The 23,114-nt window shown below is 38.8% G+C and overlaps 1 protein-coding gene and 1 non-coding gene across 3 annotated transcripts; both read right to left on the bottom strand.

Annotated features, from left to right (window-relative positions):
- Nucleotides 1-484: 484 nt before the first annotated feature.
- On the bottom strand, nucleotides 485-559 carry Trnaa-ggc. Its single transcript has one exon. It is a non-coding gene; the product is annotated as a tRNA-Ala (tRNA).
- Nucleotides 560-2,898: 2,339 nt separating this feature from the next.
- On the bottom strand, nucleotides 2,899-22,753 carry LOC125239733 (ferritin subunit). Of its 2 annotated transcripts, XM_048147378.1 has the most exons (6): nucleotides 22,675-22,753; nucleotides 22,435-22,505; nucleotides 7,102-7,244; nucleotides 6,336-6,470; nucleotides 5,226-5,360; nucleotides 2,899-3,851 (listed from the first exon to the last, which is right to left on the bottom strand). In XM_048147378.1, exons 1-6 carry the CDS (start codon nucleotides 22,707-22,709, stop codon nucleotides 3,696-3,698), a joined length of 675 nt encoding a protein of 224 aa, XP_048003335.1. In that variant the 5' UTR covers nucleotides 22,710-22,753; the 3' UTR covers nucleotides 2,899-3,695. The 2 variants fall into 2 exon arrangements, with proteins under 2 accessions (XP_048003335.1, XP_048003336.1); XM_048147379.1 differs by lacking the exon at nucleotides 22,675-22,753 and having other exon boundaries at nucleotides 22,435-22,668.
- Between the last annotated feature and the right edge of the window lie 361 nt (nucleotides 22,754-23,114).

The following is a 23,114-nucleotide window of genomic DNA, read 5'->3' as shown; positions in this document are numbered from 1 at the left end:
AGGGGAAAAGTTTTGTGTTACACTCGGGTGCAAATGTATTTTACTTCTCGTGTGTTAAAAAACTCGCAAGTTCAAGATTCTATTCTCGAACCACTCGCTTCGCTCGTGGTTCAACTATAGAATCCTTTCACTTGCTCGTTTTTCAATTCCACACTCGGCGTTAAAATACAACTTTGCCCCCTTGTATAACAAATAACTATTTCATTGACAGACGAAGATACAAGTTTTTTTTAAAGTAGTGACGATTTTTTTATTTATTTAATCAAAAAGTAACAGGTAAATTACATTTTTTATGCAATATTTTTGTTTAATTTTTTATATGTATTTTGATGTTGCCTTTTGTATAGAAATTTATTTAATAAGTGATGAATGTATACATAGTTATTATTAAACATAATTATTTAAATGGTATTTTGTTTATTCTAATTAACACAAGTCAAATTATAATCTATTGAAAATATTTTTAAATTACAGGAAAAATTCACACCTCCGGCAGGACTCGAACCTGCGACCTCTGGCCTTGCCGGGGCCATCGCGCTCCCAACTGCGCCACGGAGGCCTGCTGGATGTGTGCGAATTTATCCATGCCTTCCCTGAATTCTCAACCGCCTTAGGGTGGCGTTATAGCAAACATCCACCCGTAAGAATAGATCTTAACAGGCACTGGAGTCTCAATTTACACTGAGAATTCGCCAGTAACAATGTGCTAACCCATACTAAATTTGGTTTTTAACTTGCAGAAGCGCCTGCGAGCGATATTACATATTTTTAAATTACAGGAAAAATTGAAAAATTCACACCTCCGGCAGGACTCGAACCTGCGACCTTTGGCCTTACGGGTTTGGGGTTACGGGGGTGGTTATTCTTACGGGTAGATGTTTGCTATAACGCCACCCTAAGGCGGTTGAGAATTGAGGGAAGGCATGGATAAATTCGCACACATCCAGCAGGCCTCCATGGCGCAGTTGGAAGCGTGATGGCCCCGGAAAGGCCAGGGTCGCAGGTTCGAGTCCTGCCGGAGGTGTGAATTTTTCCATTTTTCCTGTAATTTAAAAATATGTAGACGTTTCTGCAAGTTAAAAACAAAATCTTGAAAATATTTCAACTTGTACTAATATAAATCAAAACCGAAATAAATTACACATGAAAGAAGAAGTGACCAAGGCCTCTAGTGTGGTGTGGTATTTTGTTAGTTGGGTAATTGTGCTAGTTTTCGCCCAGATCCGATTTTCGTCCACTTTTTAACCCCCGACGCAAAAACGACGGGGTGTTATAAGTTTGACGTGTCTGTCTGTGGCATCGTAGCTCCCGAACGGATGAACGAATTTAGATTTAGTTTTTTTGTCTGAAAGCTGATTAAGTCGGGAGTGTTCTTAGCCATGTTTCATGAAAATTGGTCTACTACGTCGCGGTCGGGGGTTTTTTCAAAATTTTAATTTTGTGGTTAGTCTTCTATTATGTATAAAATATCTGGGCGACCGAGCTTCGCTCGGTTCTGTTTCGTATCCTTGACATGTGTCGCCATCTAGTTCAAAAATGAATAGTACCTACATCGAGCGAAAGAATTCTCAGCCTTAACAACACAACTACTCCACACGAGATGGCGCGCATTTCGCCACAAAAACTCAAATACTGTATTTTTCTATTCGTTTTAGCCTTGACCTGTGTCGCCATCTAGTGTTTGCAATAAATAGTACTTACATCGACCGAAAGAATTCTGTCTTAACAGCACAACTACTGCACACGAGATGGCGCGCGAAGAAAAACGCATGAAAACTCGAAAATTCGCGTTTTCCGGGACCTAAGGATAAGTTAGACCGATTTTTCACCCCCAAAAACCCCCACATAACAAATTTCAGCGAAATCGTTAGAGCGGTTTCCGAGATCGTCAGTGTAAATAAATATATAAATAAATAAATAAATATACAAGAATTGCTCGTTTAAAAGTATAAGATAAGATAAACCTACCTTACCTCACAAAGTGGAGACTTATTCCATACCTTTTAAGTCTAATTCTAATTTTATATTTAGCAACTAGCAAATTAAATACTAAACTAGCTATCGCCCGCGGCCTCGCTCGCGTTAATTTCGAAAATGGCGGAATGCTCCATACAAACTTCCACCCTCCATTTAGGGAAGTGGGGGTTAGAAAGAGACAAAAAGTAGCTTACGTCACTCTCCATCCCTTCAACTATCTGCACTTAAAAAATCATGTCAATCTGTAAACGTTTTGCCGTGAAAGACGAACAAACACTTCAAGTGGACGAAAACTAGTACATTGACCCTATACCTTCTAGAATCATACACCTTGTGAATGAAAGGGCTTCTTATAGGTTTTTTGCAAAAATTTCATTTTTGGCACCTTTGATTAAAGTAAATTGGCACAAGCTTTTTTAACCCCCGACGCAAAAACGACGGGGTGTTATAAGTTTGACGTGTCTGTCTGTCTGTGTGTGTGTCTGTCTGTGGCATCGTAGCTCCCGAACGGATGAACCGATTTCGATTTGGTTTTTTTCATTTGAAAGCTGTGTTAGTCGGGAGTGTTCTTAGCCATGTTTCATGAAAATCGGTCCACTAGGTCGCGGTCAGGGGTTTTTCAAAATTTTAATTTTTTCGGTCATCTACTGCTCTCCGAGACGTTTCTAAAAACCCCTTACTCGATTGGTAATATTGGGATACGACGTTTCATAACAGAGTTCCGATGACCACCTTTCTGCTCCATCATCAGATCAGTTCCATGATACCATAATATTGCATTGTCACGTGATTTACATATGTGTGCAAAATTTCAGCTTAATCGGAAACCGGGAAGTGGGTTAAATTTAGCTTGTACGTTTTGACGCACACTAACATACTAACAAGGCAAGTTGGATAAAAGCTTCTAATAAAACTCAAATGAATGGATGAAAAAACTTTATTTACCAAAATTAAACAATATAAACAGTAACGCAAATGCCTTGAGCACTGTGTTTCAAACATCTATTCTATAGGACAAATACTTGATTTTTTGCCTACATGATATCTATTTGTGACACTGCACATTTGCTGCACATACAAAGGGTCCTTCAAGAGCAAAAAAGTATTGCTTAAGAAATATGACCCCTTGGGTGTGGAACGTCACTTAAAAGTTAAATTGACTTGATATACGTAACTATAGTGGAGTAATAAAATGCTTAAAACTACATTTGTACAAAGTTAAAATAATATTTTTTTTAAAGGCTGAATGATAATCGGCTGAAGTCTAGGTAAAATGAAAAAAAAAAATGTACTGAGTCTATGGTAGATATATTTTTTAAATAGGTTAAATGGCATAGACACTTATGCCTAGCAGTTTCTAATTCTTACAACTACAATATTTGTACATAAGATTAAATAAAATAAAGTATTTAAAAAAAATTGGCGCGAAATGGTTTCTAAACGGCCGTCAGATAGGAACGAATCTATGGTAGCTATTACTTTTTAATAAAATTTGTACAATGATTTTAAAATAAAAAAATACCGACACGGCCATCCTAAAATATGTATGCGTCCCTGCTGCATATAATAGATGTTAAATGCTAAATTACCAATCAAAAAAGAATTTAAATACACTATTTGGACACAAAATGGCTGAATGTCAGTTGCCAAATCAGAATGGCCGACTGACAGATGACGTTTCTCTATGGTAACACTATTTTTTAACATGTTAAAAGGCTTTAGATGGCCATGCCGAGAAGTTTCTTGTCGAACAAGAATTCTCCAAGGGCCGAGTGACGGTCCATCATCTTCTTGAGGGTGGTGGCTTTGCCGGCAAGGTCGCGCTGGCCCTTGTACTGCTCTTCCAGGAATTCACCGGTCAGGTAGTCGACAAGCTGTAAGAAAAAGGGTAAAAATACAGTATAAAATAAAAATAGTCATAAACGTATTGTCTCTTGAGATTTTTATATTTTAAACAAGGTTATATACATTCCGCCCAGCAAAAAAGAAGTACGGTAAGCCTGGTGTTAATTGAAAATATTGAGCTTAAATGTGTGATATTTCATAATAAAAGGGCATAATGACTCATTGCATTTGCCTTTTAGGTACAAAACACCACACTTTGAAATACTTTAGACTTGATATTTAACAAGTTGATAAGGGTCACAACTGGATGAGACTAGCTCAGGACCGGGAGAAGTGGCGTACTAAAGGAGAGGCCTATGTTCAGTCAAGATTATTAATAAGTTACTAACATAACAGATCCTTCACTTGCACAGAGAACCTCCTATAGAGTAGCAGTCTTGTATATTTTGTTCGCGATACGAGTCACCAGTGTTTGGGGTGCGAGGAGCGGGCGGGGAATGTGTTAAGCGCGCTGTGATTGGCCGTTTCAAGGACGGCGGGCAGTCGCGCCAGATGAAAAGGGACAGAAGTATGACTGTCCCTCTACTGACGCGTAAGTGGCCAATGTAAGTTGACCTATGCCGGCTCTGAATAAATTATAAATATGACTTATTTGTGGAATGTAATGCCGTCTGTTTTTAAATTTGAACTTCTTGTTACCTTTCCACACCATTTCACACTACAGGTGGACATCTTTAAGGCATCAAAATACCCTTTTCCAATTTTTTTGTGCGAAAAACACGCGCTGCTTTCGGGTCTGTTACTTGGTCGATACTGATCGGGCACGGCGAGCGCCCGCGCTTATATCAGTGCAAATACTAGGAAGGCTGGCGACCGCGAGTCGTCTTGTAATGGATGTCTATAGGGGTTGGTCTGTGTTCACTTGCCACTTGTTCATTCGAATGAACGGCTAGGCTAGCGTGGAGATACTTAACGCGCGACCGCGAGCGAGTGACGTAGGCCTGGTTCAGTTTGCTCAGCAGTAGGCGATAAAGAGCTGTTATGATGATGAAGTTCACAAAAACTCGAGTTTCAAATAAAAGTTTAAACTGTGTCCAGTCTTTTAGCTGAGAACTCAAGGCACTCGAACTCTGGTCTAGCTAGATGCTGGTACTAGCACAAAGCAGTCAAGTGCGCAGGAGATATTCCAGTGCACAAACGTACGCGCAGACGCAGGTGCACTCACTCGTCCCCCCCATCTTAATCCGGTAGAACGATACGACCGGGGTGTCGTGGTTCGTAAACCTGTGCTCCGGAACCGACCTGTTGAAGGCCTTGGTGCTCAACTGGCAACGTTCCAAACTTACTAGTGGCTCCAAGAAGCTGGTACTAGATTGATGATGCAGCAGTGGTAAGAAACTTACATGGTAGTCATTGAACTCTGGGTCGTCCTCGCAGGCGGAGATGACGGTGCGGATGCTCTTGGTGACCTCGTTCTCCATCATCAGGGCCTGTTCCAGGGCGTCTACGCCGGCTTCCCAGGTCTTGCTTTCCGGGGGCTAGAAAACAAAATAGTAAGTTATTTAATTGTACGGTACAGAAGTGCCCTACCCCTCCTTTTTAGTTTGTCGCACAGGTTTGTAAAAGGGAGTGGGCTCCCTTTAAAGTAGGAATCATTGTTGAAATAAAGTATCCTATGTACTGGTACGGGTTATAAACTATTTGTAGTTCAAATTTCATCGCAATAACAAACAACAAAATATAATGACAATGGTGAATGTCAGCTGCTGCTCCGTTGGATGGCTTTGGATGTACGTGCACCTAAAGGTTAACAAATATATGCAAAACGTCTTAGTGGATAAAGAAGTGAAGGTCGTTCGAGAAACTGAAGATGATAACGATTATCATTCCTCCTTCAAGCTGTTGGTAATAGTTACTTAATGAGAAAAGACAGTAGGCACATCATGAGTCAGCTCTCTACGCATCAGCAAGTAGTCTATGAACTCCTCGCGTCCACCTCGAAGCATGACTTCGCAAAAGACCTCCCCTGAACCTTTGGTTACTACCTGAGAACATTAGTGACGGCTTGAAGGAAGAGAAGTATCTCTTCCTTCAAGCCGTCACTAATGTTGACTTGATGGTTCAACTTACCCTGATCTTGATGATAGAGTACATATCATGAGTCAGCTCTGCACGTATCAGCAGGTAGCCGATAAACTCCTCGTATCCGCATCGAAGAATGATTTAGCAAGTCTTTTGAAAAGACCTTCCCGATTTGTCATCATTTCCCGCCAGTCTTTAGTTCCTTTAAGCTGCTAGTGATGTCTACTTGATGGTTCAACTTACCTTGATCTTGATGAGAGAGGACACATCATGAGTCAGCTCTATCAGCAGGTAGTCGATAAACTTCTCGCATCCGCATCGAAGCGTGACTTAACAAAAGAGTATCTTGAAAAGACATTCCTGATTTGTCATTATCACCCGCCAGCCTTTAATTCCTTCGATTTACTTGATGTATCAACTTATGAACTTACCCTGATCTTGATGAGAGAGGACACATCATGAGTCAGCTCTCCACGCATCAGCAGGTAGTCGATCAGCTTCAGGGCGTGTTCACGCTCTTCTGACGCCGCATCGAAGAACAACTTGGCGAAGCCTGGCCTGTTCACCTAAGAAAAGGGGAAACATCAGAAACCATGGATATTTATAGACAAAAATTAAAGTGTTTAAGCTTTCAAAGGGCCTTGTGAATTTTCGAGCGTATCAGACTACAATACAATAGGGATGACGACTACATAAAAAAAAATGGCATTCTGTTTAGTCCGTCAGTTAGATCGTCCAAAAATACTGAACACATATTTTTTGCTTTTTCTAATTAATGAAAAAATACAAAGATATAGAGCATCAAAGTTCCGGAGTGGGGGCTTGTGACGTCACTTCTAAGTAAAAATTGCAGGCGTGACGGCACGCGAAACTTCAACGCACTGCACCGTCGTCACTTTTCGTTTACGAGAAAAAATAAAAAATACGTGTCTAAAATTATTTGATAATCTAACTGAAGGATTAATTAGTTATTTTTAGTCGTCTCGCCTATTACGAGTGCTTTAAGAAAAGTCAAACTATATTAAACCGTAAGGACTGAAGGAACAGCTTACCCCATCTCTTGAGAAGTGGGCACCCATAGCCAAATACTGCAGCGAAGCGCGGACCTCCATCTGGATCTGGCGTCTCATGGCGAAGCATCATTCATAAACCTAACTGCTTAAGGCCAACATACCCAGGAGCTCAAGTAGAACTTACCCCATCTCTAGAGAAGTGGGCACCCATAGCCAGGTACTGGAGCGAAGCGCGGACCTCCATCTGGATCTGGCGTCTCATGGCCGAGCGGCAGGTGCCGTGGATGGTGATCCATTCCTTGGGCACGTTCACTGGCGCCACTGAGCCTGAAGGACAACGAAAACAGGTCATTATACAGAATAATCATAATCATGAGTACCAAAATTGTAACGCAGCCCAAGAAACGTTTTATAGTCATTTTCGTTTCATCACATTTGCTGTTAAAATCTCAAATCTGGTAGAAATAGGAGTAGGTATATGAAGCAAATGAGTTAACCGTGTCGTCACTCGACTCGATTTCATATTAATTCCATATTAGAAAACCGTCAAAATTAGTTTTCACAGTTTAAAAAACTGATTTGAATAAAAGGAAAGTAGCTTATACATGAAATCCGTCTAATTTTACAGCTTTTATATTTTAAAGTGATGCTATATTGGATTTCTTCCCTTTCGGGAGAGCATTTTACTTCCCCCCGACTTCCTTAAAGGGATAGTAATGTTATTATTGTATGTTTCTATTTGACATTATTTTGTATTGCTTCGTTTGTTGTTACAATTTTAAAACAAACTTTAAATTAAGAATTGCGCAATGACGCAAGGTATTGACACCGATTTCTTTGGACTTTGGAGTGCTGCCATAATTGAAGATATTTTGAGTAGGTACTCTCTTTTGTATGCATTAAATAATACATGAATGCATTCACAGTACGGTCAACCATTTGAATCCTAGGCCACTCTAGAACCCTTTCTTATTAACTGAAATAAATGTCATATACAAAGAAAAAAATGACCAAGGCCTCCAAGTGTCCAAAGCTGGATTCGAACCAGCGTCCTCCGTTATCGCGACGGATGCCTCAAACCACTCGGCCATTCGGTCACGGTGGCAAGGGTCGAAATTTTCAAGTATATGACACAATTATCGAAGGCTAAGGCGCCCCCCCGCCATCTCTGAGATAGAACCGAAACTAGTTCGATCTCCTAATTGAATCAACTCATGTGATTACGAGTTAGCGAAGCTTTCTTATTGACACCGTTCTGTTTGCCATAGAAATCACAATGACGTTTACTGTGACAAGGTTCTACCTAGGATTCACATAGGTTGACTGTGCATAAACTCACGCCGAGCCCCAAAAGGGGTAGGCAGAGCACGTGAACCATTAATTAAAAAAATAGTAGTTTCAGTGTTACTCTTCGAACCTCTTAGAGTCAGTCGGAATGTTTTGTTTTAAATAAAACTAAATGAGGTTATATGGAAATAATTATAAAGTATATTTGAGTCTAAAGTTTTTGCAATGCGGAAACTGGAAGGAAGCCGCAAGAGGAAGTTTTTAGTTGGCCTCGTTAAACCTACGTAGGAAGCAAGAAAGATTTGACGACCGGTCTAATAGGCGACTATTTATTTGTGTGATGAACACAGATATTTATTCCCATTGTTCGGTTTATCTGTCAACAGTAAATAACATATAACTCAGCTTTCAGACAAAAAAACTAAATCTAAATCGGTTCATCCGTTCGGAAGCTACGATGCCACAGACAGACAAACAGACAGACAGACACGTCAAACTTATAACACCCCTTCGTTTTTGCGTCGGGGGTTAAAAAATATAAACGTTACAAAATTATTTGTCTTTAATCTTGTGTGGACTAGAGTCAGGCGATTTGCACTGGCGATGTCAAAAGTAGTCAGCTGGTTAACTTGGTATAACCCACGGGTATAACCCTATGTTTATAAATAAATAAATGTAAATAACACGCGTACGTATTTATCGACGAGGCGAAGTGTCAAGAGGTCAATGAATTCAATCAAAGATGGCGGACGCTCAATTTGCAAAATGGCCGCTATTGTTGTTCCGGACCGGAGTAAGAAGGTTATGTAAGATTATCTCAATGACATCTTTCAGTGGCGTTGCACGCCTAAATTGTCCTTGCTTCTAGCAATAACAACATTTTCATCTTCACAAACCGCACTGTGGTTTGGCAGAAGAAAAAGTGTAAATGTGAGCATTATATCGTCACTACTTAAAAAAAAACTTGTATCTTCGTCTGTCAATGAAAAGAAAATTGTAGTAAGTATGTATGGAATGCATATAGACTTACTGCGTTTTAACTTTGAGGAACAGCGTGAGATACGAGATTTTTTAAAAGTAGTGACAATATACAGACATACTGAATAAACTTTTTTTTAAATTCGTTCTACTAAGTGTGTACGGTCAGCTACATAAATATCTATACACCTGTATTCAAAATCTGACGAAATTCTACAAGTCATTATAAAAACCTCTACATCTACTATAGAAGCTATGACACAATGAGCTACTTATCGAGTTATCGACTCATTGTTAATTAGTTGTACACATGACGTCACTCACTAGAGCGACATGACTTGCATCAAATATGTACCAACATGAGCTAATTCTACCGTCCCTATTCTACCAACCTTTTAAACCCCCTGAATCCACCCACCCACCATTGTGACATTACCCTAACTGGCCAGAAAAGTCTCAAGAGAGCGCTGTTATTCTGATACAGTAAACAGCCATAAAAAATGCACATCTGTCTTTCTTCTTCGTCTTCGAAAGAGACAAGTAACGTCACATAAGCAAGAAAGAGACAACGCTCTATGAAGACGAAAAGCCGATGTGTATTCTCCCACGGGCGACAAAGTTGCTCGGCGACTTACGTATTTGTATGAAAAGTTGCGTCGCTTCGTTGCGCACTTTCATACTAGCCCATGGTCGCGACAAAAAAGTCGCTTTGAAAAGTCGCCCGTGGGCGCACCTTCTTATGACCGTTTACTGTACCTGTGGAGCGACAGTTCACTTAGTTCTAATAAATTTCCGCAACATGGCGCGTAGTGGTCAATTATTTCTGGTCATTTAAGTATCGTTTAATATGATTTACTAACATTGTTACACCATTGTTTTCAACTAAGTATCCTGACATGCAATAAATATCTACAATATCCTCGTCTGTCAGTAGGTACTTCCACATTATCTTCAATTGATTGACCGATTGCCTTTGTTTAGAGATAAAATAGAGACAGCTCTAAAATAGATATTGTGATAATGTGTTGCCTGTGTGGTGACGGGTTAAGAATTTCACCACCCCCTTTCTTCCCGTGGGTGTCGTAGAAGGCGACTGTGGGATACGGGTTAAATTGTGGCGTAGGCGAGAGGCTGGCAACCTGTCACTGCAATGTCACAGTTTCGTTTTCTTTCAACCCCTTATTTGCCAAGAGTGGCACTGAAGCTTTAGTAGTTTCATGTGTTCTGCCTACCCCTTTATGGGATACAGGCGTGATTGTATGTATGTTGCTCAAACTATGTTTTGACTAGCTTTTTCCCGCGGCTTCGCTCGCCTTAAATTCGAAAATTGCGGAATGCTTCATACAAACCCCCCCCCCCAATTTAGGGAAGTAGGGGGTCAGAAAGAGAGTAAAAGTAGCCACGTCACTCCCCATCCCTTCAACTATCTCCACTTAAAATATACTTCGCTCCGCTTTGCCGTGAAAGACGGACAAACAAACAGACACACACAGATATACGACTATTGTCAAGAGGGCGCTGTTATTGTGATGCGATGACAGTTCAGTATTTCGTCACTACTTTTAAAAAATCTCGTATCTCACGCTGTTCCTCAAAGTTAAGACGCAGTAAGTCTATATGTATTCCATACATACTTCCTACAATTTTCTTTTCATTGACAGACGAAGATACAAGTTTTTTTAAAAGTAGTGACGATATGTAGTATGAAGAAAATAGTTCTAATGAAATTCCGCAAGATGGCGCGTAGTGATATATTTCTGATCAGAATTTACATTACGAACATTACGATACAAGTGCGGAAAAGAAGTTATAGATATAGATGTTTATTGGTAAAATATTCACATTTACACGTCAATTATTTACATACAATGATTATTTAGAAAAAAAAAATCACATTTCACATTGGGTATTCTAAGTAATGCAGACACACATATTACATTAGTAGGTACACGATCCAGTTAATGACCCGTAGGTATCAAGGAACTCATCCAAAGTATAGCAAGCCATTTCGAGTAGGATGGATTTTAGTTTGCGGACAAATATTGCATCGCTAGAAGCTAGCTTTATGTCGTCATGCAGTATATTGTAAAGTCTGATACCCATCACATGCACAGACTACTTATATTCTTTACATTTCAAATGAGTCGGTCTGTTGTTTTATTCTGTACACAGTATTCTTTGGTAAAGTCCCTAATGCAACTCACGGTTTTCCTTAAACCAATATTAATATTCTACTCCCAAGAGGTTTACAATACTAGTTCACCTATTTAGGTAACTACTAACTAGGTATCTATGCCAGATTATCATAATAAGGAAAATGTGACTAATTGTTGGACTTTTGACCCTTCACGTTTGTAGTACAAAGGCTATCGATTATCAATTGTTCGAGCAATTGTATTGTAACACGTAAACCGTGCGAAAAAAAAACTTATGTTTGGTTTGTGGGCATTTTCGAGAACAATCAGTACAATCACCAAAAATATTTTTTCTAGGGCAGGTAATTTTTTTGTTTTTCCTACTCAGAATCACGAGTGCTTTCGATCCAGGACAAAAAACAAGAGACAAAAAATGGTCCCATGCAAAATTTTAAATTATTTTGCAAACTTTCCACTTTGTAACTGCTGTACAAAAGTATTTGAAAAATGGTAACGAAGTGGATTCTGGGTCTGAAAAACATTAAATTTACCTTATTATGAAAAAAAAAATTTTTTTCAATCTTTTTTCGCGAAAGTGCCTTTGTGTGTGGCCTAGTTATCTAATGATTATTTTATTTTATAATTACATTGAATTTAAATTAGTCGGTTTAAACATAACTTTATTTATTGTTTGTTTTATTTAAGGTTAATATGGTGATTTTTAAGTGTAAAAGTTTATTTTTTATAGAAAACTGCGTCAGCCACATAATTGTACCTACTAAAAGTGGTAATTTTTCATATAATTCAGAAATAACTTTTCCATAAAATAATCTAAACCTAAGTACCTATTTTACGTCATAGTTAACATAGTTGCGGATAACCCATGCACTTGAAAGTTATCTATTTACGTCTGTCATCTACAGACGGACAGTCACGTACAGGATAATGTCACGTACTGATATCTGTGCTGATATGATTAGATTTAGAGGTGATGTTGCTATGGCTACCGAGAATCGAGATATCTCGAGAATCTCGATGGCAAAGTACCCTTACGTATTCAATTCAAACCATTTTATGACGATAAGGTCGTCCTACACCATGCGTTTTGGCACGTCTCATGGACTAAGAGCCCAGATCCGCCAGACCTTCCTCATTTTCTCAAGGATGAAACCTTAGGATAATGAAGAATTCGTATCGACGTTTAATGTCTGCATATTACCTAAGTAGTTCATCCTAGTTATAGCCGTAAGCACTAGAAAGCTGAAATTTGGTACAAATATGTATATCAATCACGCCAACAAAGTGCAAAAATAAAAAATGGAAAAAAAATGTTTGATTAGGGTACCCCCCTACATGTAAAGTGGGGGCTGATATTTTTTTTTCATTCCAACCCCAACGTGTGATATATTGTTGGATAGGTATTAAAAAATGAATAAGGGTTTACTAAGACCGTTTTTTGATAATATTAATAGTTTCGTAAATAATCGCTCCTAAAGGAAAAAAAAGTGCGTCCCCCCCCCTCTAACTTTTGAACCATATGTTTGAAAAATATGAAAAAAAATCACAAAAGTAGAACTTTATAAAGACTTTCTAGGAAAATTGTTTTGAACTTGATAGGTTTAGCAGTTTTTGAGAAAACTACGGAACCCTACACTGAGCGTGGCCCGACACGCTCTTGGCCGGTTTTTATTTCTTTCGTGTATGATATCTATCTAGGTTCATCTCTTTAAGTTTATAGAGGATTTTAATTATTATAACCTGTCATACTACCTACCAGCAGCGGCTGGTCCATACAAGCCGATTCCCACCGGCTTGCCTAAAATTGATTACTAGTAAAGTACCTAATGTTAAGGGTCCCCCCACATCTAGCGTCTCGCGAACGTCGTCGCCTCTCCAACGCCCGCGCGGCGTCGACGCCGCGCTCCCGCAGCGCCGACGCGACGTTGCAGCGCCTCTCGAACGTCGACGTCGCAGTGGCGTCCGCGCGGCGTCGACGCCGCGCCAACGCCGCGCCCGCGCAGCGCCTCCGCGACGCGGCTACCAACGTCCAGCTAGGGCTTCCAATACCGGGATCCCAGTATCTCGGGATTTTTGGGGTAGATTTCAAAACCGATATTTAATTTTGTAATCGGAATCGCGGTATTTTTAGTAACTAACAAATTATGGCAAATAAACGTAAACTACTAATCAAAACCTTCAATTTCTGCATCATGACGGTCGCTAGACGCGTAAATATTGCTTTTTGCTCTCGTTTCTTCGACACATTCTCTGTTTAGTGTTTTTACAATATTTCTATAAAATGACAGTTTTTCCGATGATTACCTAGACAAAGATACGTGTCAAGAGCATTCATTGAGGAGGGCCTGCCGTGAACCTTTTACACATTTGTCGCACTTGGGAATCGTAAGTGTGACAGGGAAGCAATACGTCAAACGTAGTTGATACAACACAGGCCACAGACCCTCTGTAAACAAGTTGATGCACCTACATTATAGAAATAACTTTTCAAAAAATTGGTTAAGGCATACGAACTAACGTATAAGCTACTTTAGGTTTATTGCCACTGACGTCGAGGAGGCGCGGGGCTAACGCGGCGTCGACGCCGCGCGGACGTCACTGCGACGTCGACGTTCGAGAGGCGCTGCAACGTCGCGTCGGCGCTGCGGAAGCGCGGCGTCGACGCCGCGCGGGCGTTGGAGAGGCGACGACGTTCGCGAGACGCTAGATGTGGGGGGACCCTAAGGTAGGTTTCTTTTTGCTTTGGTGTTGCCTAGCAGAAATTTCCACCAGCCGCCACTGCTACCTACATACATTGTATGCAGATTAGTTGAACTTCTCTCAATGTTATCAACTATTAGGTACTTTAACCCTTAATTTGGCAGAGACTCTGGTGACATAAATTTTCCGATTTTACTTAATATATTGAATAACAGGTGTTTTTAAAGCGTCCGAAAAATATTTAAAAAAATCTAGATTTATTAGTTTTGGAAAAAAATATGTCCGCCACAGCGGACTCTGCCAAATATTGGGATAAATTAATATGTCCGCTGAGGCGGACACTGCCAAACATACGCGCATTTAAAATAAACAAGTATTTCTTAACATATATTTATTTTAAAAATTAACAAATATAATAATTTTGTATGAAAATCAAACTGACACATATTTATAGTCAAATATCATTATTTTAACTTTTTTCCGACTTTTTGGCCAGGTTGCACAAGCCGTGATCACGACAGACTGATGTGACAGTGACGTCCCAGCAAAATGTCGTCGAAGATGTAAACAACACAAAACTACCCGACATTAATTATATGAATGTTCGGGGCAGACAAAGAAATTATAAATTTTGATCTACCCGGTTTTCTTTAATGTTTATTGCCCCTCGCGCGACATGTAACATTCACAATATCCGCGCACTACGTATACCTAAAAGTGCCAAAATTTTAACTGCTTGGTCCAGCACCACACGCTGTTGAGTTAAATAAAAAATCTAAGCATAAAAGCAGGCCACTAAAACAAGAAAATCAAAATAATAAACAAAACAATATAATAATTTGTTACAACACGTGTCACCGCAACATTGGCATAGTCCGCCACGGCGGACAAATCGTATTTAGTATATATTTGGTAGGGATGTACCGACTATTGATTTGGCCGACTAGGCCGACTACCGACTAGTCGGCGCTTGGGTGGCCGATTAGTCGGCCGACTAGTCGGCTAGTCGGCCAAAACATAATTTTCGACTAAATTCACATTTTGAATGTCATTTTTGGTCCTTCGAACGCGCTTTTCATGATTTTTTACAAGTTCAAAGGTTCATGACAATATTTATATACATTTTCCATTTTTGACAACCGGCTTGGCTTAGTGGGTAGTGATCCTGCCTAGGAAGTTGATAATCCTAGGTAGGATATTTATTTCTGTGATAAATACAGATATTTGTTATTTTGACAAAAAACAGGAATTACGAATAGTTACATAATACAACCATAATTTTCAGATGGTAATTTAATTTTGTACTGTTTTTCTATCACTAATGAAGTGCCGACTAATCGGCCCTTTTTGCCGACTAGTCGCCGACTAATCGCCGACTACAAATGTGGCCGGATAGTCGGCTTTTCCGACTAGTCGGCGACTAGTCGGTACATCCCTAATATTTGGCACTGTCCGGTGCGGCGGACAACTTGTTTAGATGATGATTATGAGTATTAGAAATTGAGAAATAAATTGAAAACATAACCACTTGCAACTATTATGTAATATATTTTATTATTTATACAACAGAAATACCCTGTTCTTACAAAAACCAAAAGAAAAACGCATAAATATTTTGCTAAAAACAGTTGACTTCTGATGCGGTGCCATCTTGACGAGTAACTGTCAAACGAGTGTTGACAGTGGTCAAATAGTATTTTTATACAAAGCATGTATCATAAAAGAGTCTCTTTCCATGTGTTAAATTAAATAAAATTCTACCTAAAAAGCGAAATATTTTTTTTTTCCCCTCACTAGCTCGGAAACACGTGTTTTGTCCTTTAATACCAGCGGGTAAAAACGCATTTTATCCACTAGTGGGTAAAGTAATTTGTCCTTGAATAAAGTCAAATTAACTGCTTTAAAATTGATAAAAGTAGGTGAATCTAGTAATAAAGATGATTTACCACCTGTGGAACTACTGGAAGCAGTGATAAACGCATTTTTTGCGTTGTAGTTTCCTCGCTATAGTGAGGGGAAAAGTTTTGTGTTACACTCGGGTGCAAATGTATTTTACTTCTCGTGTGTTAAAAAACTCGCAAGTTCAGGATTCTATTCTCGAACCACTCGCTTCGCTCGTGGTTCAACTATAGAATCCTTTCACTTGCTCGTTTTTCAATTCCACACTCGGCGTTAAAATACAACTTTGCCCCCTTGTATAACAAATAACTATTATCACCTGTCCGTCCCACCGGACTTTGCCAAATTAAGGGTTAAATAAGGAGGTATCTATCGGCATTATCATTATTATCAATGGACGTGCTTCGCAATACATCACTCCAGTTGAGATTACTCTTCAAAAGAAAAGATTGAATCCTATTTATTGTTTTGTTGTCATCTCGAATTCTGTTCAAGTAGGTAAAATACCTATCTATTTCATAAGAAAACATATTGTATATAAGCTGGCCTAGGCAAGATGATGGTCGCTTAGTCTACCACTCTTCCATATTAGTGCGACAGTGAGAGTTGCGTGTCGCTAGAGAGATTGGCATGTTGGCTACACGGGTACGCGGCCAAGACAAGAAGTTTTCTCCATATTTCTCTGTATCTATAATAACAAAGAGAATATCTCTTAAGGTGCGTTTAAACGGCGCGTGTTAGCACGATCTTACGCGAGCCGAGCCGTCCGTGTAGATGCGGCTCGGCTCAATACGAACGCGAGCCTGTGCGTTTACACGGCGCGAGGTAGCACGATCCTACGCGAGCCGAGCCGTCCGTGTAGATACGAACGAAAGCCTATTATATTGTTGCGATTTTTGTGACCGAGATGTTTTGGGTTCCATATTGATGGTTCCTCTTCATATAATTAAATAAAGCTTTGAATCATATCATTGCTCCACTCCATAATTCGAACACATGAAAACGCCGATAAATAAATTTATTTTATAGTTTAAAAAACTAGAAAAACACGCTTTTATAAATGCACGTAAAAGCCAAAAATAAATTATGGATCGTTCAAGTTGTCTCTATTTCTGGGATGAAGAGTAAACTATGTGCTTTTTTATAATTATTTGATTGTAAAAGCGTGGGGCGCTGCAGTCGTGCTGCAAGTCCAGTTAGCGCGCCAATCTGTGTAAAGTTGTAAACTGCTTCTCGTAATATAGTTTAACTTGATTTCTCAGCAAGTTATACAAAAAGATTTTCCTGTTACAGCGCCCCACGCTTTTACAATCAAATATTATAATTAAAAGCACAGAGTTTACTCTTCATCCCAGAAATAGAGACAACTTGAACGATCCATAATTTATTTTTGGCTTTTACGTGCATTTATAAAAGCGTGTTTTTCTAGAGTTTTTTAAACTATAAATTTATTTTATACTTTTTAGTCGTTAATAATGAAATATCTTTAAAATTTAAACATAAATTTATTCCAAGTAGGCGAATTTCGCAAGCCATTTGTGGCTAACACGTATTGCTACTTAATAATAATTAATACCACCTGATGTATAGGTACCAAGCTTATCGCAATTATGTTTTTCATTGATTCATTTAATTTTTATTTCAATTTCTATTTTATTGAGCCCACATTCTCTCCATCTCCGCCAGTGTGTCTGTATTGCATGGTGTTTTACCTTTCAGATTTAGAACAATCTAGCTCTTCTATCTGGAGAGCACTAAGTAATTTTACTCTACTCAGGGCCACATGAGCCTGTCCAACCGCAAAAGTAAAGGACCCTAAATACACCACTGCGTAGTGCCTTGCATCTTGTGCACGGTATTTATATTTATTTGAAGATTAATGCAATACGGAACTTAAGGATTTCATCTTACTCTGTAAGAGGATAGAGATAAAGGGTTGAATTTTCTCAGTCACACTCTAGTATATTTACGTTGGGTTGAACCTGGATATGGAACGTGGACGCGACATTTTGCTAAGCAACTAAAAGACTGATAGTGGCTCTGGGAACTGTAGACCTTCGCGACATGCTTAGCAGTAGCGTGGCGTGAAATTTTCGTTGATAAAGCCACCCCCCCACCCCCCACCTTATTTTCGCTCTTAAGGGTCGCAAGAAAACCCACACCCACCTTTTTTATATACTACGTTAATCTTTCTTTTTTTCGGGGGCCGAGCCCCCTTTATTTACTTTTAAGGGTCACAAGAAAACCCTAACCCAACTTATTTTTAATATTACGTTAATCTTTCTTTTATGCGGGGGCTTCGCCCCCGAGCCCCTCTTACTTTTGCTCTTAAGGGTCACAAGAAAACCCTTAACCAACTTATTTTAAATACTACGTTGATATTTATTTAGGCAATCATGGTCGCGCGATAAATGATAAAACAGCAGGCCGTCCCTATCGATGTCCGATGTTTTATCGTTTATCGCGCGACCATGATTGCCTGGCTGGGCTGCATATTTAAGGGTCACAAAAAAGACCCTAACCTGACTTAGTTTAGATATACTGATTCGGTCTTTCCTTTTTCCGCTCATAAGGGTCGCAAGAAAACCCTAACCTAGCTTAGGCCTCGCTTCGCTTCGGTCAATAATAGGTTTGTTATAACGTTGAAAACGTAACGTTCGAAGTTCATTACGTGGCCTTTCTCACAAGCGCAAACAGAACTATGATACGATATGCCATCATGGAATGCCAGTGCCTATCTTCGGGCTTCATTATCAGACCTTGAAACCTAATCGTGGTCAAAGTTCATTATAAGACTTTTCTAAGAAACCCAAAAACAGCTATGATAAGAAGTTCCATCATGTAGTTCCAGTTCATATCTTCCGGCTCCAACATCAGACCTTGAAACCTAATCGTAGTCAAAGTTCATTACAATACTTTTCTAAGAAACCCAAAAACAGCTTTGACACGATGTTCCATCATGTAGTTCCAGTTCATATCGTCCGGCTCCATCATCAGACTTTGAAACCTAATCGTAGTCAAAGTTTATTACAAGACTTTTCTAAGAAACCCAAAAACAGCTTTCATACGATGTTCCATCATGTAGTTCCAGTTCATATCTTCCGGCTCCATCATCAGACTTTGAAACCTAATCGTAGTCAAAGTTCACTACAAGACTTTTCTAAGAAACCCAAAAACAGCTATGATACGATGTTCCATCATGTAGTTCCAGTTCATATCTTCCGGCTCCATCATCAGATCAGTTCAACAGTACCATATTATTGTATTGTCATCAGGAACTGCATACAGCTGCCAATTTTCATTACGCTACGATCCTTGGAAGATGGTTAAATTAGCCTCCGTAGATTCCATTACAAATAGTTAGTTACATACACGACGACCTAATAAAAGCGTGTTAAAAACTTAAAACTCGACTTCCGTCGTCGCGCGCTTTGTACCATCTGTTTAGACGGCGCGTATTAACACGAGCCGAGCCGAAGATGGCGCGCGCGCCTTTGATCCGTGTCGAAAAAACCGACAAGTGATGGATCGCGCGAACGTTGCCGAGCCGAGCCGAGCCGCGCCGAGCGTAGCTGTTTAAACGGCGCGTGGCGCGCCGGATCACGAGCCGAGCCAGGCTCGGCTCGCGTTATCGCGCGCCGTTTAAACGCACCTTTAGACCAGTATTTCAGTCATTTAGGAAGTTCGGTATTGGTTAAGAATCGTGCTCCACCGTAGACCGCATCACCAGATCACCACCATCAGGTGTGATCGTGGTCAAACGTCTACCTATTGAAACTAAAAAAAAAACCGGCCAAGAGCGTGTCGGGCCACGCTCAGTGTAGGGTTCCGTAGTTTTCCGTATTTTTCTCAAAAACTACTAAACCTATCAAGTTCAAAACAATTTTCCTAGAAAGTTTATATAAAGATCTACTATTGTGATTTTTTTCATATTTTTTGAACATAGGGTTCAAAAGTTAGAGGGGGGGGGCGCACTTTTTTTTCCTTTAGAAGCGATTATTTCCGAAAATATTAATATTATCAAAAAACGATCTTAGTAAACCCGTATTCATTTTTAAATACCTATCCAACAATATATCACACGTTGGGGTTGGAATGAAAAAAATTATCCGCCCCCACTTTACATGTAGGGGGGGTACCCTAATAAAACATTTTTTTCCATTTTTTATTTTTGCACTTTGTTGGCGTGATTGATATACATATTGGTACCAAATTTCAGCTTTCTAATGCTTACGGTTACTGAGATTATCCGCGGACGGACGGACGGACGGACAGACAGACATGGCGAAACTATAAGGGTTCCTAGTTGACTACGGAACCCTAAAAAAAAGAATATTCAGGCCACAATAAGTTGCATCCTAAAAGCCACACGGGCATGTGCACTATGCATGTGTTTCGTGTATTATTTTATTTGTGTACCTACCTATACTCTTCTTGTAAAACATGTAATGCGAATTGCAATAAATAAATACAAAACAAATCAAACTGTAGGAGTTTGTCCCCCCCCATTAAAAATTTATCAAATCAAAGCACATTCGCTAAACAGATGTGCGATATTTCTGCCAATTTCGTCACACCCAAATGTAGTCGCTCAATAACAATGTAAGTTTGATTATATCGCTTGTCATGTACTGACAGCTTATCAGGACCGAAATAGGTCTCAGTTGTTTACTGTGTAGATGTCGTAGATGAACAATTTGCAATAAATATGCCTTGTGCAATATTTACCTACTACATACCTTATAACAACCTTTGTAAGGCATAGGAGAAGTCAGGAGGAGGGGATCTGAATTAATCATAGGAACCCCTAATAAGATTTTAACTGGCACTGTAAATAATTTAATGATAAAATATAGTCCGTCAAGCCATTTTCGTCACTGGTTTGTTATGTTTATTATCACTTAAAATATTTAAATTTCGCCAATTTTTTTTCTCCAAAACTACTGAAGTCCGATTAATTTGAAATTTGGCACACATATGTTAATTTTTTTTTAGTGTATTTAGTAAATCGTCCCAGTTTGTTGGTTACCAATAAGGCGAGATTTACTTGTATCTCTATATGAATAAACTGGCAAAGCGGTTTTATGGCAATCGGCAGTGGACCATTTTCCTGTGCACACTCACTATTGTTCAGTGACACACTTGTTCTTCACTAAACTTTGTTGTGAAACTATAGTATGGAGTATATCTGAAATACATTGATTGATTGATTTGTCTCATCCATCAAAATTTCTTTCAAAAATTATGACACATCTAGATAAATAAAATAACTAATGCAAAGTTATTATTACCCAAATGGCCATATCAAACCAATACCATGTATCAGGCAAAACAGATTATGTTTATCAGCATGTTTACGCGACTAAGCGTGTTTAATTGTTGTTTTGATTTACAAGTGCTTGATAACTATCTTTATTTTATGTTTTTGACCAGTATCTGTGATTGGCATGACTTCAAAACTAATAAAAAACCCTGATAATATCACTTTTTTGTAATCAGTCATGTCAGTTTCTGTCATTGACTTTTAAGAGTTATTTGCAGCTAAACTTTTTTTGTTTAAATTAAATTAAAATAGCGTTTCTTACTGAGATTTAAGTTGAGTTTGATTTCTCATTTCTCTCATTCATATCTTTTTTGTATTTTTTATATTATGTGTAGTTTCGTTTATAGAGACCTTATATTTATAACTAATTAATTGTAGTATCTAACTGTTACACCGCAGACAGATAAACTTATTATATGTGTATTTACTTTGATTCTCTCGTGTATACCTTAACCTTTAAACCCATTATGACTTGCTTATGTAAGTAATAACACCACAGTGTTTGTATATGAGGACAATTATTGTCTTTTATCTTATTATTACTGTATTTTTGTCTCATAGCATCCCAGAGTCCTAACACTCCTAACCTAACACTAAAACAATATTCCTCCAAAATATTTGAACCTTTTTTAATTGTAATAGTTTTTTTTTTATTTAAATTGAAAACAAAATAAAGTCCATTCTAATTTCTGATTGCCACATAGAAAATTGACTACAAATTACTTTTATGTATGAAGGTCCATGTTAATTTGATTTTTGAATTCTACAACTTTTAGTATATAGTTTATTCCCACATCATGAACGGGTGGGGTGTTTTCTAGAAATAATATAAAAAAGAGCATATAAACACTGAAAAACATACTAACTTTGGGGTAGCAATAAGATGTTTATTTGTATGATCAATGTCATTGTTATTTTGTTGCTGCAAAAAAAGGCTAAATTGTGTACCCTTCTAACCTATATTTTCATAACCCTTTATACTGGTCAAAGCTACATACTGTAAACTGTTTTAGTTAATAATAATGTAAAAAATTATTTGTTTTTGACGTGTCGAAAGACGCAGCAATATTTGGCAAATGACCTTTAATTAGTGCGTACTAAGAAAGTACGCACTACCCGCTGACACAAATTAAAAACAAAGAAAATTAATTAAAAATAAACAAAATAATGTACTCACATTGTGTGGCCAAAGCTGGGGCGAAAACAGCCAGGAACGAAACGACGGCAAGCATTACAGCCTTCATGTTTCTACAATAAATCACAGATACTTTGACGAAAATAATTGAAATTAATCAAGAGTGTCGAGCGTATGTCCTCGCGATAGTCTAGCCTTTACACTCACTGGTGCAGAAGGCGACTTATCAACACGAAAACGAATGGGAAAGACAAGAATTCACTTCAATGGCTCTGATTGTACCTAAATAATGAAGTGCGCAGCGATAAGCAAACCATCTCCCTTGACAGGAGGTTTCCACTGAATGACTATGCGCGACAGAGACAAAGGATGTGACTCGCTCTTGGAACACAAAACTGGCGGAGGTTTTGTGTTCCAAGTGATTCGGACCAATTTGTTACAAGCGAAATACTAAGAGTATATGCATACTTTATAGTGTAAAGACTTTCTAATAGATCCTAAATATTTTTATCTTTGATATTTACGCCATAATTAGCTTTAATTCGGTGTAAATAAGAAGAAATGATGTAATATGAGGAAAATTCTCGAAACACAAAACCTCAAGAGCCAAGTTTTGTGACAGCTGATACGTCAGACGGGAGGAAAACATGAAGCGGGGGGCAGGGTAAAAATAATACCAGCCATATAAATTCTCCTCTTTTTGTGGCGAAATATTATAACAT

Source organism: Leguminivora glycinivorella, chromosome 26 (genome assembly GCF_023078275.1).
Source record: "Leguminivora glycinivorella isolate SPB_JAAS2020 chromosome 26, LegGlyc_1.1, whole genome shotgun sequence".
In the NCBI taxonomy this organism is placed as follows: Eukaryota; Metazoa; Arthropoda; class Insecta; order Lepidoptera; family Tortricidae; genus Leguminivora; species Leguminivora glycinivorella.
Note: the sequence above shows the minus strand (reverse complement) of the source record. Positions and strands in the feature narration are given on the sequence as shown.